Source organism: Harpia harpyja, chromosome 5 (genome assembly GCF_026419915.1).
Source record: "Harpia harpyja isolate bHarHar1 chromosome 5, bHarHar1 primary haplotype, whole genome shotgun sequence".
Classification (NCBI taxonomy): domain Eukaryota; kingdom Metazoa; phylum Chordata; class Aves; order Accipitriformes; family Accipitridae; genus Harpia; species Harpia harpyja.
In genome coordinates, this window is record NC_068944.1 from 41879174 (window position 1) to 41896503 (window position 17330).

The following is a 17330-nucleotide window of genomic DNA, read 5'->3' on the forward strand; positions in this document are numbered from 1 at the left end:
AATGTTTATATTCTTTGTGTCTTGTCTGGATAAAGAAAATTGAAAGCAGATTTCACTTCTTGGAAGTACAATTTCTTTGCAGTGATACTAATCATGATGCGACAGATTTATGCTCAGTTTGTGCCTCTGTAATGCTTTTGGAGAACATTGCTCCAAATCATATTGCATTATATCTTGTGTTAACTTTTGAAAGAGGGACTTCCAGTTTAAGTAGTTAGTCCTTCCATTAGGCCATATTAAGTTCAAATAATGAACGAACTCTTTGACATGATATAAATCTATTAGAGATTGGCATGGCAGTCTTAATGATGTCAAGCAAACCTGTAAGACTCCGTAAATAAGGAGCATGCTTTCAGGTGTACCTCCAAAGAAGTGTGGGTTTCGGAAGTGTTTCTGTCGATCAACTTGTGCACAGGTGTCTTCAATCAACAGAGAGCTCTGAAAGTTAAGCTTCCTTATTAAACTATTTGAGTACCATTGAGTGAAAAGTAAGGCATGGATGAATCTAGGAAACCTAGAGAGAAATAGTACCTTAATCATACAAAAATTTAGTTATCTATGATTAATGGGATAAAGATAGCAGCTGAATATTGTATGTTAGCAAAGCATAATCAGACGTACTTGGCATTTGGAGTGAAAATTGTAACATTCAGCTTAAGGTTTTGCTGCCCTTGCTTAACTTTGAATTCTTCCACAAACTTCTTTTTGAAGTCTATGAATTCAGATTAGTCAGAATTGTGTCATTTATTCTGCTGTAGCTGTTGGAGAGGGAATGATTAACTGACTGTCAAGCTTCTTTTGAAGTGTAACGCGAAGAGGAGAGTAGTCTGGAGATGCCATACTTGATAGGCCCTTCCACAAGGATGTGATGGGCATGTGGCTGAGTAAGTGAGGGGAGAGAACAAGATGTAAGGCGTATACGTGGCTTCTTCATAGGTTGTATGACCAAGCCACCATTCCTGTGCTCACGTGTCACTCAGTTACATAAGATGACAGACTTTTGGGGCCTGTGATTCTGTCCTTTTTGGGGGTTTTGCTAATCTGCGGTTAAAATAAAGAACATCTAGTAAAATAACTGTAGTAAAGGCAAATTTAAGTAATGAAGGCTGTAGTGCGTATTCTTCTTGCCAGTGACACATGGGTGATAGATTAACTGGCATACTATATCTTTGATTGGTATTCCATAATATTTGCCAGCAGATTTGTGGACGCACAGCAGATTTAGCAAGGCAAAAATCGGTTCTCTATTTTTTCACTATTTCTTGTCTCAAATATTTTTCAGTCTGCAATTTAATTTGAAATGTCTTAAATTGTTTTTGGCAGAGACATGAAACTGATGGATGTCATGCTGTCACAGACTTCATACTGTCTCATGACAGTATACTCTGAAATAAAAAATAAGTTGACAAAATGCTTCAGATTATTTTAGACAATCCCAAAATTTTCTGTAACTTTCAAAATATTATTTTTAACTTGGAGCTCAGAAGGCAGTAAAGCTGATAATAATCCGGGAGTTAAAGCAACTATTTCATATTTGAAAGCAGTGAAATAAGTTGCTATCAATTGTACTTGCAAAGCTTTTCCTAGCTGTCTTTTTGTTGTTGTTTTTTAGCAAGATTCTATACAGTGGGTTTATAACAGCATTGAAAGTGCACAGGAAGATCTTCAGAAAACAAACACCAAGCCCTCTGGAGATGATGGAGGAGATGCCTTTGACTGCAAAGTGGAAGGTATGTGATGCTTGTTTTGATTTTGTTGTTGCTCAGAACATTGGTGTAGTAGCAAGGAAAATACAGGCAGTGGTTTTGTTTTCAGAGAGGAAATTGCAAGCAGACCGTAAGATGCGTTTTACATAAGGATTTGCTTTTTTATGTATTCTAAACATGTAAATTTAACATGCTGTTCTCTGAAAATTATTATATTTCCCATTTTGAGAAAAAGCTTCTGTGAACATTTTAGGGAAATCTGTTCAATTTTCTTTCACAGGATACATAATCCTAGGAATTACCTGATATATTTTCACCACTAGTAATCATTTAAGGCTATATTAGATGTGTTAGTCATTACTGCATGAGAAATAACAAATAAGCTATCCTTCAGATTATTTTCAGGCAGTTAACATTTAGATAAAGCTGCATTCATATGCATCATGGTAATTAAAGAGACAGTTAACATGTGAACTGTATTTATGTTCTCTGGGTAAATGCTGATATTGTGGTTTCATTTCTGGATGTTGACACTTTTCATGGTCATTTCCTTCTAGTCTATTTAGAAGTTCTCAGTTTTCCCTTTTTTGTAGCTTTTTTATGTCTCTGGATTATAAATGAAATTGAATTAGTGCCCTTCAGTAACTGTAAAGAGAGACTACTGTGACTTGTCTGTTCATGCCTCTTTAGCAATCTAGTATTTTAGCATCCATAAACCTACTGGTGTTGTGATTTTTAAATCATTCAGCAGGTAGCTGGGTTTTTTGATGAACATTTTTAAATAGAATAATCAGAGCATACCTGTTTCTAGAACATTTGCCTTTGTCCTTTTTAGTTTGTTTAACGGCCTACCCTCCTCAACTGAGTTGTGTTATCTTCTTTATTCTAGAGGTAATTGACAAATTTAACACTATGGCAATAATTGATGGAAAGAAAGATCATGTGAGTCTTACTGTTGACAATGTTCATCTGGAGTATGGAGTGGTTTATGAGTATGACAGCACAGCTGGAATAAAGTGCCATGTGTTAGAAAAAATGATTGAACCAAAGGGATTTTTCAGCTTGACTGCAAAGGTATGGAGCAATTTTTTTATTCTTACTATGCTTAATACCAATGGAGCAATGTCTTTTGCTTATTCTTAGGGTAATATGTATTTAATTTAGTATCTTATAATTGGTCAACTTTATCCCTCTGACATTTTGGAGAATGATTGTGTACTCAGGAAGCAAACTGTTATGGTGTGGTATAAATTGAGCCTCTAAACTGAAAAAATGGAAGAACTTTAAAGTCTTCCATTCCTTCTGCCCCTCTCCCTTTTTTCTTAATTATCAAATAAAACTTCAAAGAAAGTCAAAGACTCACTGAAATGTCAAAACTTAGTGAAGGTAGGTTTTAGTTTCCAGAAGTAATTTAATCTCATCAGAATTGCATGTGCAACTTTAAGAATTTGTTTCAGTAAACGGAGTAGCACAACATCTGTCTTTTCTGTGTCTGAAAGTAAAATAAAGCTGTGCATATTCAGGCTCACACATTGGTTAAATCAGAGAGAAAGAAAAAAAACAAGTGCAACTTTAGAGTTTACTTTGGAGTTTTTATTTTGTGAATATTTCCAAATGGTAAAATCTGTGATTGCTATGAATGGGTTGTGGATTTTTTTATATGTATCTGGTATTGTCTGGGTCAGATTGACAAATAATGTAGTAATACAGCTCTTTTACTAAGTTTGTGTTTATCTTTTCACACACATAGGCATGCTAACAAAGTACACTTCATAGAAGTATGAAAGCCCAAACTTTTGGGGAGTGTATTGATACCTGCAAATTTCTTTTTCTGTTGATCTTTACATCAGAAACGTAAGCTGAAGTACTGATCTTTTACTGAAATGACTGAGACGTGGGCAGGCATTTCTTTTCCCTGACTTCACTTTGGAGCAAGTCAGGTTGACAGACAGGGGAGTAACTTCTTGCACCAACATCACAAGATTTGCTAGAGCTGGTCTAGTGAATGCTTCAAGCCATTGGCCTGAAGGATGTTAATTCTTGCTGTAATTACAATTTCATATAAAATGTTTAAGGTATTATTTCATAACTGCTTAAGAAATATTTTTCCATTGTTGTATATGGAGTAGTTAAGTAAAGAAGTAGTTCCAGCACACTGATTCTGGTCTTAAATAATGAGTGTCATCACCCTTGGTGTTTAGGCTGGCTATTTAAATATTTAGAAATTATTAAAAAACAATAACGAGATGTAATGTGACTATGTTAGAATAATATGAAGTTTATCTCAAGTGATTGTGGTCTAAATGACTACAAAAGGTCCACTGGTAGAAAAATTAGGTCCCTTAACTCAAAGGCAATAATAAAAATTGTAGTGACACTTCATCAAATATAACTGTCTGCAAATGGTTTTAAATACTCCAAACATAAACTTCTTTGTGTGTTCAGTGGGGTCTTGTGCTTCTTTCCATATGCTTCTTTCTCTCTTTGTTGTGTATTTATTGTTGCTTTGCATTTTTAAACATCTCTATTCTGCATCATATCTAGTAGGGGCGTGAAGTAATCCTGGACTGCTTTCCTATATTGTGCAAATCTTTGTGTTAATTATTATGATGAGAAAGTATCCAAAGTTGTGCTGCAAAAGTTACTGGTTTTGAATGCACTTATTTTAATGTACAGCTGCAAAAAAACCCACTTGAATTATTTAAATTTGTATTATTAATTAAATCTGACAAAAAGGAAGCTTAGGAGTGTGACCGAAGTGACTGTGGTGTTTTAATATGGTAATTAAACACTGTATGTAGCAGAAGAGTTAAAAACTTTCCTTAATTCATCATGCTGGGGACCTGAGAAAAAAATTCTCTCAGGATCTTTTCATTTATAATCTGTGACTTCTTAAAAACTTAAGATTTTGCATTCTGAAATTTCTGTAGGTTGTCACTTTTTTCTAAACTCCTTGGTCAAGGTTATAAATCGTATATTACATCCGTGATGGTGAATAGTATAGTAATGAACTGTAGCAGAAGTGAATTACAGATGTAAGTCCCTTGATGGATTAATAATACATGTGTTGCTTGTCCAGACTTCTTTGAGTGTCTCTAAAATGCAAGCATTTTCTTATTTAGGTGCCTTAATCTGGATTTTGGGTGCCTTTGTTAGAAAGTTATTTTGGGTGTGTTTTTCCAACACGTCTTCAGGGTTGGACCCAACCAGCAATAGGCATCTCCCAAGTTCCATAACACAGTGAATTTTAATGCCTGAAAAGTAACTCTTAACTCCAAAAAAGGGCTATATACTACCCTCATCTCTTCAACATGCCTTTTTTCAGTCTTCTGTCACCATCATTTGCTGGTGCTATTTCCATCATAGCAAGACTTCAGTCTTTGCTGGGCTGTATAGCTTATTCTGTTCCCTATTTCCTGTTTATATATACAGAATATACAAGAGGATAGCACTCAGTTTCTTGTATGCTTTTTCAATGTGTTAGTATTGCTTTACTGCCACACCAAAGTTTTGCTACAAGTAATGAATTAATTCATCAGCTTCGCATAATATGTGCTGTTCAAGTAAATACAGCAGGTAATGTATTTCAGAGGAGCTATAGTGGTTACATTAGTTGGAAATTAGTAGTAAATCCATTATCAGCCAATGTCATGAGAAGCCAAGTAAAAGTACTTATTATGTGTATAACTTATGCAGGGGATAGCTTTAAAGAAACCTCTGCTTCCCAGGTTTCAATAATTGTTGTTATGCAGCATTGCCTGTAATGTTAAAAGGCAACTGATTATCGGGCTTTTCAGCTTTAATTATAAGGGATGATAAGTAAGGGGTTATCTTAGTCATCTTATTTCATAATGTACTGCTCTTGTTTTTATTATCTTAGATTCTTGAAGCACTGGCAAAAAGCGACGAACATTTTGTGCAGAATTGCAACAGCCTCAATTCCTTAAATGAAGTGATCCCCACCGAGCTTCAAAGTAAATTCAGTGTCATTTGCAGTGAGAAAATTGAGCATATCTACCGAAGAATCTCTAGTTATAAAAAGGTATGACCAGCATGTCCTAAGCTTGGTGATATTTGTGTTTTTAAGGGAGTAACAGGGGAATGTGGTACAGTTTGAATAACTCTTCAAAATGTCTATTGCAATGACAAAAATATGGCTGAAAGTTTAGCTATTTTGAGGCGTGAATGCCTAAACTGACTAATTGCATAAATTGTTTTCAAAACGTGCTCTTTATTATCCCTTTTTTAGACACTGGGTAGGTCGTATCCTTTCTTGTTTGCTGTGTTCAGTTATAGATACAATCAACTGCATATTTCCCATAAAAGGCCCAGCATTCTTGTAAATGCCTTAAACCAATACTCTAGTGAATTTGCAGATGTTAACCGAAAATGAAGCAGTAACAGCAGAATTGTTTTTTTCCTTCTAATGCATCTTAATTTTAAATACCAAATTGTTACCCTTTTATTCATCTTTTATGCCCTTCAAATTGGTATGACTTTTTCTAGCATGACTATTAATAGTAATAGCTCTCTAAATTGTTAGAGTAGCTTGGGTTAATAAAACATTATAGCACGGAAAAAAGGAGAAGGTGCTGACTTTCATACACTTGAGATCTAAATTAATGAGATGTGAATGAATAAATAACCTGGAGTATGACCTCTAGTTGCTGTCAGTGTATTTCTCTATAGTCATTTAGCTAAGTAGGGCATAAATGAATCAACCATTTGCCAATTTGTTAATGCAAACTTATTTTCTCATCCTGGCTTCTGGTTTCTCTCCCATACAACCTAATTTTGGGGAGTTTGGAACTAGTTTGAAGTAGGCCCAAAATGGCTACATAGAACTCGCTCTGCCCTGTCTTATCTCAGTTGGGGATCCGAGTTGTGACATTTACAAGCTGGTCTGTCCTGAGAGTTAATGTGCAAAAAAATTGAAAATTAAAAAAAAAAAGAAAAGGAAAAAGAGGTTCAATGTAGAAGCTACACAGTTCTAAAAGTTTCATGGAAAAGAACAGATAATGTTTTCTTGTTTTTCAAAGGAAAAGGAGGGAAAACTGTAAGGAAAACCTGTAGCTTCAGTAGAATGAAGGCAAAAAAACAGCTTTCCAAAAACTTTTCAGGGCGCTCTGACAAGAAATGGAATAAACTGAGGAGCTGAGTCATAGGAGACATCAACAGGATTCTGATACTGCATTACCAAACATCCAATCGCTCTGTTGTTTGCCTGAATTATAAACCTCTGTGTTTTCAAATTGATTAAAAATAAATATATCTTTTAAAAAAAGACCAAATTAATTAGTTTTAACATTAATAATAGTATATTTAGAGTTTGAGTAACATGTAGGTGGTTTATACCTTTCCTGTAGCCAAAATATTTGAGCATGATGTACACTCTTTTTACAGGAAGCCAAGACAATAAATGAATTTTATTGTGTTGTGCTGGATATGAAACGAACAGCCTCAGGGAAATTTTCATAGTGCTTATACTGTCTAGAAGCAGATATTGCTGTTACAAACTGCACTTTCAAGCTCATCTGCTCAAAAATCAGTAGTTTCACAGTTACAGCTTTTAATGACAATTAGTAACGCAATGAATTTCAGGAATAGATATGTCATTTTCTTGGCAAGGTAAAGGTAACCATAGTTACAGGAGACTTCGGAGTGCCTGAGGCCGGCTTGGCTCCTGGTTTCACTGTGAAAGTTTGAATTCTATAAATAGAAATCCTGTAGATTTCTGCAGTTCCTACTATTATTATTATCAGAACATTTTGCTCATAATAGAACTCGAGTCAGTGCCATGAGTCCCAGATGTTTCTCAAAACATATATGAAAAGAATTTGGGGTCTGACTTATGACCTGATTAAATCGTAGCCAGGCATTTGGTCTCTCTGGAGCAGGATGTGTGGGAGATTGAGATGTGAAATATGTACTGCTTGCAGGAACATGTTCATTGCTGAATGTCCTTAGTGCCCTTCTTAAGTATTTGTACATTGTTCAGCCTTCGAACAATTCCATAATTGAATTTCATGTAACCTCCCAGATCTTTTTCTGATATAAAGATTTAAATGTAATTAATCAGTCAAATGTTCATCAGGCTGAAGTAATATGACACCAAAATAAACAGAAATTTAAATCCCAGCACAATAACCTGTTATTACTCAGAAGGGACATACCTTTATTCAACTGAAATGTTAGTCAAAACTTGACTGTTTGAATTTGTACTGACATTTATTAGGGAAGGAACTTTGCAAGTTAACTTTGAAAATATTCTTATGCGTGAGCTGTGCTGCATAGCTGAGGTAGGTCTGTGCAATATTTTGACTGGAGAGATACTGTGATTAAAATACCAGGGAGCTGGAACTGATTACGTCTTTTCCAGAAAAAAATCTCCCCAACAACAAACTGCACTGGAAACCACACATTTTGACAAAAATCCTACTTATGACTGACAAGTCTCTTTTCCAGTGGGAGAGCTTGATCTCATGACCTTTATGATTCTGAAGTAGGTGTATTTTCTAAGTGTCCAAGTTTAGTACAGTTAGGTCTTAGCCATTTTGGGTTGACGTAATCTCATCTTAAAAAACAAATAACACTAAGCCTGTTCAAGAGTGTGCACAAAATTCAGGTGTTATAATGAAGGAGATGTGGCTAAGCACTGTATTAGAATTAGACCATAAAACAGAGAGGAAAAAAAAAATATTCATCATTGCTGAGCTGATATATGGGGGAGAGAAGAGGTTGTGGACTAGGAAAGTCTGTAAAATATGTTGTTTGCAATTTTTATGCTCTAATGTTTATCAGCATCACAGAATCAGTCAAAATCACAAAATGGTTCAGGTTGGAAGGGACCTTTGGAGGTCTTGTCCAACCCCCCTGCTCAAGAAGGGCCACCTAGAGATGGTTGCTCAGGGCTGTGTCCAGATGGCTTTTGAGTATCTCCAAGGAGGGAGAGCCAACAACCTCTCTGGGCAAGCTGTGCAAGTGCTTAGTAACCTTCACAGTGAAAAAATGTTTCCTGATATTCAGGGGGAACCTCTTGTGTTTCAGTTTGTGCCATTGCCTCTTGTCCTGTCACTGGGCACCACTGAAAAGAGCCTGGCTCTGTCCTCTTTGCACCCTCCCTTCAGGTATTTATATATATTGATGAGATCCCCCCGAGTCTTCTCTTCTGCAGGCTGAACAGTCCCAGCTGTCTCAGCCTTTCCTCATAGGAGAGATGCTCCAGTCCCTTCATCATCTTTGTGGCCCTTCACTGGACTCTCTCCAGTATGCCCATGTCTCTCTCGTTCTGGGGAGCCCAGAACTGGAACCAGCACTCCAGGTGTGGCCTCACCAGTTCTGAGCAGAGGGACAGGATCACCTCCCTCCAACTTCTGGGAAGGCCTTGCCTAATGCAGCCCAGGAACCCATTATGGAGGACTTCATCCTTCCTGAATATGAAATTCATAATTCATAGCTTCCAATTCTGTTGTTATTATAGCTTCAGGCAAAAATTTCAGAAATTTTTGGAAGACGTTGACTTGTAAACATCTGTGTCAGCAGGTGTTTATAAATGTCATGTGCGGTACAGCACTGGATCATAAAGCATTTCCAAACTTTCTCCCCAGGAAGACACTTAGTATTTTATTATGTTGCAAGGAAAATAATTTCTATCTCCTTGTTACAAGGCTATTTACATTTGTAAATATCATTTACTTGAAAACCCAACCCCTCAAAAACAGAAAATGAAAAATATTTTTCTTTCCCTTGTAGAGAAAGATGGAAGTCATGAAGTCAAGGCATCTGAAGTCAAGGATGCCTGAAATATTTTAAACTTTTGCTTTCTAGTCAGGTACATAAGTTTTATCAGCCAAGTGCTGACATATCAAAAGCAGTTAATCAAAATTTTGTTTTCTTTCTCACTTCTAGTTTTCAAGAGTATTAAAAAACAGAGCTTGGCCTACCTTCAAACAAGCTAAGTCAAAAATTTCACCACTTCACAGCAGTGATTTCTGTCCAACCAATTGCCATATCAATGTGATGGAAGTGTCTTACCCTAAAACTTCAACTTCCCTTGGTAGTGCCTTTGGTGTACAGTTAGACAGCAGAAAACATTCTTCCCATGAAAAGGAAAATAAAACCGCTGATCAAGGTAAGTTAGTTTGACTTGAAAGAACTACTTCCAGTGCTTCTGATATAGAGTCTTAAAAGGTAACTGGTTTAGGTTTATATCCCAAATATTAAAATTAAGGACAAGCTTTTATGAAATCCCCCTATTTTTGATACTTAGGTTTATTTTAAAGCATAATAAAGGCCAGTCATAATTTCACAATAACTTTTTCCTTTAATAGCTTGACTTTGATATGCAAAATAGAATGTAAAATTAAGTAATTACATGAAGTTTTAAGCAGGAAAATATTTCAGTGTCTGCTAGGTATTTTACTAACTTCAAAATGTATGTTGAAAAAAATATAATGTTGTAACCTCTTTGGATTATTCCCAGGTAAACTGAATCCTATGATTTATGTCCAACATACCATTACTACTATGGCTGCCCCTTCAGGACAGTCTCTTGGCCAGCAAGAGGGCCATGGTCTGAGGTACCTCTTAAAAGAAGAAGATTTAGAAACACAAGATGTCTATCAAAAATTGCTGTTCAAATTACAAGCTGCACTGAAAGAGGTGGAAACGTGTGTCTGTCAAATAGATGAGTAAGTAAATGTTACCATCTGGACTTGCCTTTAATTTTTCCATTGAAGATACCAGTAAATCTGGGTATTCTTTTTGTGTAGTGTAGGATCAATGTTGACTTCAGATAGAATTGAAATAAGGCAAAGAATTTAAGTGTAGGTAATATTACATTTTGTTCTTTTTCCAAGCGTCCCTGATTTTTTCCCACTTTAGTTTGTAGCTTTTCTCTAGAATGTGGAAACGCTAATTATTTTGAGGTGAGACAAATATGAGGCTCAGATGTCATCTAAAATTTCACTAGGAATGGAAACAAAGGGCAGGGGTATAAAAATAGCTTTTATTGAACTCTTCAGGTATTGCTGAATAGTCCTGGAGCTGAGTTTGTAGGAAGATTATTAATGTGTTAGACATTTTTCAAAAACAAATTGGCCTTAATGAAGAACTATGGATTTAGGGAGAGCCACTCTTGAGTGATTAGGACACTTGGCTTGAATGTGGGAGACCCAGAGTCTCATCACAGTTTGTCCTAATTCAGGACAAGGATTTAAAACTTGCTTTTTCATTTGGGAGGTAAGCAGGTTGACTGCTAGGCTATTTGTTGTCTTGGCATGAGGATGAAGGAGGATGATAGGCCTTTCAGTTTTGAAAGATCCCATATGTAATGCAAATGTCAGAAATTATTCATTTTGAAAGTACAAATAACATAATTTTTAGCATTTAAAAGCCAGTCTTTCATGATCTCCAGTTTGGAAAAGTGGTGTATCATTGCTTTTCCTATTATTTTGAAGACTGGACAATGATTTGTCCTTTCATAGTTATTTCAGAGTGGGATTTTTTTGGTACTGTTCTAATAGTAGTGTAATGTAATAGTTACGCAGTAATAAGTAATTGTAATGTATTACATACTGCAGTAGGAATGAAAGTAAAAGTGGCCTCACATTTTTTAAAGAAAATGTTGTTTTCTGTGCCTTTATGTAGTTCTGCTAATTATCATGCTGAAGATGAAGTCAGTTAATTAAATTTAAGATAATTTCAGTGTTTGGGTGTACTTAAAAATGACTGTCTGTAAAGCCTGTGTTGTCACTCTTCCTCAAGGAAGTCAGAAAATTGTATATGGAAGTTCAGTCAATATTTCAGGAAGTTCCAGTCACCAGTCTGCCACGCCTTTCCTTTCCACGCCCTTGAGCCCGTGATGCAAAAGCAGAGGAACTTCTGAGCCTTTCTTTCATACTCACATATATATAAATACACACACACATATATATATTGCGTGTACACGTATATACATACATTCATTTTGAGAGTCACACAGTTGTGACAGTAAACACAAGGTTTCACTTTTTTTTCTGTCATAAATGTCCAGTACGCTGACCTTGTAGCAGATCTTGTATAAGGTGCAAAGATTTATTTAGCAAATTTTACCTTTTGCTATTTGTAATACTGAGACTTTTCATGCTTTATTCCTCACGGACTTTGAGTGGACTGCCAGTGTGTAATTACTGTGGAGGAAAGCGGTTCTGTACAGGAAACAGGATAGCCAAGGGACCTACATAAAGTGCTGAAGAGGGTGTGAGCAGTTCAGCAGTATGTGGTGTATCATATTAGAACACAGTTACAGCTACTAATTAACTCTTGAGAGAAAAGTTAGGGCTACTAAGAAACAAAAGATAGAGTAATAAGATAGGATAATCAAACAGCTGTGCTTTAATTAGAAATATTCATACTTCAGCAGCTAGGAGGAAATGCTTGAACATACCAATCCTTGAACTTTATAAAGATTGTAGAACAACTGTTTTCTGTTACACCATAGCAACAATAAAATTGATGTCTTTATTTACTGAATTGCTTATTATTATAAGCAATCCTCATTATCATAATTTTCTCAGGCAGAAAATGTGAACCTGGTATCAGAATTCTAAATTTATATGATATTGAATGATAGAAAAATTGGGCTACTAAATGACTCTTTGGTACCCTTTATAATAGCACTGTTGAAAAAGTGTTGCTCTTTCATGTTACTAGATGTCTCTGCTCTGTGTTGAGGTTAATAATGGTCTCTCTCTCAAATGCCCAAATCTTGGGGCAGTGTTATCTGCCCAACCTCTCCTACCTGTTAGTGAATGAAAGTGAACTGAAAAACAAGTGTTTCACCTGAAGAGCAGGTCTGTGAGAGCCTGTGGATTATGGGAAGGGAATGGCTGAGAAGGTTGTGTACTCCTAGCATTACCTTCATAATAACTTTTATCATGGCTCATTGATGAGCTTGGGTTGCATAAGAAATACAGTACTGATGGAGAGAGAGACACAAACACAAAAAAGACATATATACCCTTTCCACAGCCTCTCAAAATTCCACTGACATCTCATTCAAATAATTTAATAGCACCCCAGTACTTCTTTAGTACCATTGCCAGATACTCACCATTGATGCTAGGTATTATACAGAAGTAAGTCCTTCTTCAAGTTGTTTTCTGTATGATGACTCTGCTGTGTTCTTGGTTCACGTGCACTCAGTGTGCTCTCATGATCCCAGCTGGTTTTGGAAAGATGCCTGTTGGGAGTATACAAGAGGCTTGAATATTTTCCGAGCCTCCATGGAGTGAGGAAAAGGCGAAGCAGCTCACAGGTTGCATAGTTTTTTTGTTATTGCCTGCGGCTGTCCATTTTTAGAGCTTTGACTGACCATAGTAGGTTTTGTTTGTTTCCGACATACTTTTAGGATTGTGTTGATTTGGGTTGCATATGGGATTAATTCCACATGTGAGGATTTTTTTGGTTGAGATTTAAATTCCTCTGTTTCATGGAGATTTTCTTCATAGTTACAGAGACTTTCTAGCTGTTAGTTACTACTCATTCACATATTTCTCCTAGGAGAGACAGACATCTAAGATAGTTTTGTTTGGGGCAGACCCATCTCCAAAGAAAGTATAATGTGCATGTACTGTGTTTAAGAAGAAAAAAAAAAAGTTAAAAAAAAAATCTATTTAAGCATGATATTGGGGTTTTTTTGTGTACAGGTTTGGGTTTATGTGTTTTAGGCTCCCTGATTTGGGTTCTAAGAGCACTTCAGTGACCTCAGGAACTACCAGCTCCAGAACTCTGTTATCTAAAGTTCCAGCTTTCATTCATGGTAGTTCAGCAAAAAAATTTTCCTTAGAAAAAGAGCCTGCCTGCTGAGAGAAAGTGAAAAGCTCCCGTAGGAAAAGCTCCAGCTACCTTAATCAGTCTTTTACTGAGATCTTGGCAGCAGTGACTAAACAGTCACATAAAAGAAGAGGATATAGTAGTCTGTCTGTGTCTTGACAAATAATTACTCAGGGGAAGGTATTTTCAGGAGCTGAAATTGCAGTTCATTATGCTTTTTTCTTACTCTTGATTATTTTCTTGCAACAAGAATTTATCAGAATGGATCTGCCCAAAGCCCATTTTTGTTTTCCTAGAAGTGGGTGATAATGGGAACACAAGAAAAAACAAAAGTGTAGATTAATCCCTGTCCTTATCTCATCTCATCTTCCAGCAGGCAGTGTTACAAGGTCTTCTTGGAATGGACCTTTTGTTTTAAGAGCACTGTTAGAATGATCTGCTATGAATTGGTCTAATCCCTTTTTGAACCCCTTTTATATTTTTTTCTTCAGAAAATAAGTTTTATGAGTACAAAGAACTGATTTTCTAAGGTCTACATTTTCATAACGCATTTATTTTAGGACATATTCAAGAACATGTATGCTCCAGCAGGTACATTGAAACTGAACACTGCTGTAAAATATGGGGCCCATCTTTCTTCCCGTCCTCATGGAATCTTGCTAACAGGTGACTTAAGTGGTAGGGAATAACTGTGTTGTGATTTCACACTGATCTGAAATGTTAAGGCATCATGTAGCCCAAGAGATGTCTGCCTAGTGGATGGGTGGGCTTAAAGTCCTGTAAAATTATACATTTTTTATAGTATTTCTGTATTTCAGTTACAGTTCAGATCAGTACCTTTTCGTATATGTAGGATAAATATCTGTCTATCTCTTGTTAGCTCTTAGCCAGAGAAATTAATGCAGAATGATGAAAGGATTTGCTAAAAACCTTTACTTATCATCCTTGTTTCCCTAAAGTTAATGTCAAATCCTATGTTAACACCTACCAGGTCATGATTTCAATGAGACTAAGCTTAATATACCACTTGAGGTATGTATTCATTGCTATACAGTCATTAGCATTATACATGCTAGACAGCATTATAGGGATAATCTACCATATTGCATTTCCAAAGTATGTGGTTTCTTAATTTCTTTCTTGGAACTCTGTCCATTCCTGAGAGTCAGGAAATTATTTGTATGTACTCAAAAACGTTATAGTTGAACATGGTGTTGAACACATTGTCTGTGTTTTGTATGCAAAAAGTCACTTCTCTGAGTCCAGAAGCTTCAACTTTCAAGAACAGCTTAGGATCAGGTTGTTCTCTGGTAGAATATCTTTGTCAAAAGAGTAGAGAAATTGATGGCTCAGTACTGGTGTAACTGTAGCTGAACAAACTTAGCTTTGTTAGGATTAAGAATGAATGAATTCAACTGGCAGAGCCCCACAAAATAAAGATGGAGCTCTGTCGTGGTTTCAGCCCAGCCAGTAACAAAGGACCACGCAGCCGCTCGCTCGCTCACTCCTCCCGCCCCCCCTCCGGTGGGATAGGGAGGAGACGGAGGAGAGAAAAGAAAAAAAAAACCTGGAACCTCGAGGGTTGAGACAAGGGCAGTTTACTGGGACAACACAAAAAAAAGGTTACAACAACAACAACGGTACTAATGAAAGAATATACAAAAAGAGTGATGCACAGTGCAACTGCTCACCACCCGGAACCCGACGCTCCGCCACCGAAAGTCCAGCGCCCTCCCCCCGGCCCGCTCCCCATTTATATGCTGAGCATGATGTCACATGGTATGGAATAGCTCCTTGGCTAGTTCAGGTCGGCTGCCCCGGCTATGCCCCCCCACCTCCCAGGTTCCTGTAAAAATTAACTCTATCCCAGCTGAACCCAGGACAAGCTCGAAACCACTTAAAGTCAGAATTACCCCCTTGTGTAATGTAACAATGCTAATATATGTGGCGAGAAATAAGAATAAAAGAAGGAGTTCTGAATGCTACCCTTTAATAACAATTAGGGCAGGATTTTTGTTCACAAAAGATACGCATCTCGCATAGTTTCCCTTCAGAAGTAAGAATTAAGTGTAACAAAAAGATCTAACATACATTTGAATCCTGCCGTGTATTTGGTCAAAGTTTGCCGGTTGACTATTCTGACAGCTCCTACAAACCCTGCTACCGTGTCTAAGTACTTTACAGGAAAAAAAGCTTAATTCAGTGTCTTCTGATTCCAGGTAGTTAGAAGGTAGGTTTTGCAAGAAAAACGCTGCCTTTCAAATCCAAATTGTAGTTTGAAAACATCATTCTAATGGAGCCTTTGAGTAATAAGAATTAAAGGACAGATGCCCATTATAGCTGTTCTGATCTTGAAAGTAAATTGGAACATCTCTGTATGAATTAAACACCCAAGAATATGAATCTTCTGCTTCCAGTATTTGTGCATGTTCTAAATGTAGCAGTCTGCACTGTTCTCTCTTCTTGACTGGATGTCACTTTCGTGCTTGTCACAGAAGCTTGTAGATTAATCATCAGTTTTACTAGTGATAGTGGCTTAGACACTTTGAGTGTCAGGAAATACACAGATATGTTAATAAAGATTCTTAAAATGCCTTAGTAAAATAGCCTGTGATGCAGGCTGGCATTTCTGATGCAGTAGTGATTGAGAAAATATATGCTTTTCACAGAGATATAATTTCTTTGGTTTGTTTTTTGATTTGTGCTGAGAAGTACATGGTTCGTATTTAAAAATAGTTATGTTAATACAAAATTTGACCCCAAATGTTCAAGAATGTGCTGTATTTCTTTCCCACTGGAATCATTGCCTTCATACAAGTTTGAGTATTTAGTAATGCTAATGGGTTTCACTGTTACACTTTTTAACAGCAGAATGTATCACTTTCTTCCCTTGTTTCAAATAGATATGGACCGAATTAAGATGCTCCCTTCACATATTATAGAATAATACTTGGAGGACGTTGACGAAAAATAATATATCGTTGTTAGCTCACTTTTAAAAAACACGAATTCATCTTTTTTTTTTTGTCTCACAGCCTTCTTTCCTCAATAACATATTCTCCCAAATCAGAACGTAAAACGCCTGAGCCTTTGATACCGGCAGACAGTGATAATGAAAAGGGGGAAAGAAATGGGAAGAAAGTCTGTTTCAGCGTGACAGGTGATGAACAAGAAGATTCTGGTCATGATACCATCAGCAACAGGGATTCTTACAGGTGACTTTACTAGTAATGTTTTTATTTGTCAACTGAATCAAACCTGTGGGTTCATAGACTGTCAAGTGGCTATGAAGACTATCACAATATAATGATTCTGACATTTCTAACAAAGGAATAACAAGAATTAAGATGTGTTACAAGATGTGTAAAATAAACTCTTTTATGAGTACAGATTAGTTATTACATCTCTGTATCCCTAACCTTCACAGGATCTCGCGCTGGAGCTGTAAAGCTTTACTTTAGACTACCTGTCTTATAAAAAACAGAAATAATTTCTGTTACTCTGTTCCCCACAACAAACCAAATATCTGCCATGGAAAGCAAGATGCCAGAGGCACCACTCTTCTGATCTAAAGAAAAAAACCCAACTGTTTCTCAACATATATTCCTCACCTTCTTCCACTCAAAATATTGTAGCATCATCTCATCTCTAGAATTTGTAATGCATCACATTTACTGTGAATGAAAATACAAAGAATTTTGAAGAGGAAGGAGTAATTATAGCAAGCATAGGTCTTATAAAGATTGTCTTCTGTTGCTTAGAGAGAAATGGTTAACTACATGATATAAAATCTAAATTAAAATTTTAGCT

General features: G+C 36.4%; 1 protein-coding gene across 4 annotated transcripts in view; it reads left to right on the forward strand.

Moving 5' to 3' along the window:
* Positions 1-17330, forward strand: part of PREX2 (phosphatidylinositol-3,4,5-trisphosphate dependent Rac exchange factor 2) — a 192221-nt gene that overhangs the window by 105054 nt on the left and 69837 nt on the right. For all 4 annotated transcript variants that reach the window (XM_052786784.1, XM_052786785.1, XM_052786787.1 and 1 more), the window contains 6 exons: positions 1613-1730; positions 2596-2780; positions 5587-5748; positions 9615-9837; positions 10189-10396; positions 16556-16735. In XM_052786784.1, the coding sequence (XP_052642744.1) occupies positions 1613-1730; positions 2596-2780; positions 5587-5748; positions 9615-9837; positions 10189-10396; positions 16556-16735 (1076 nt within the window). The remainder of the gene's footprint in view (positions 1-1612; positions 1731-2595; positions 2781-5586; positions 5749-9614; positions 9838-10188; positions 10397-16555; positions 16736-17330) is intronic.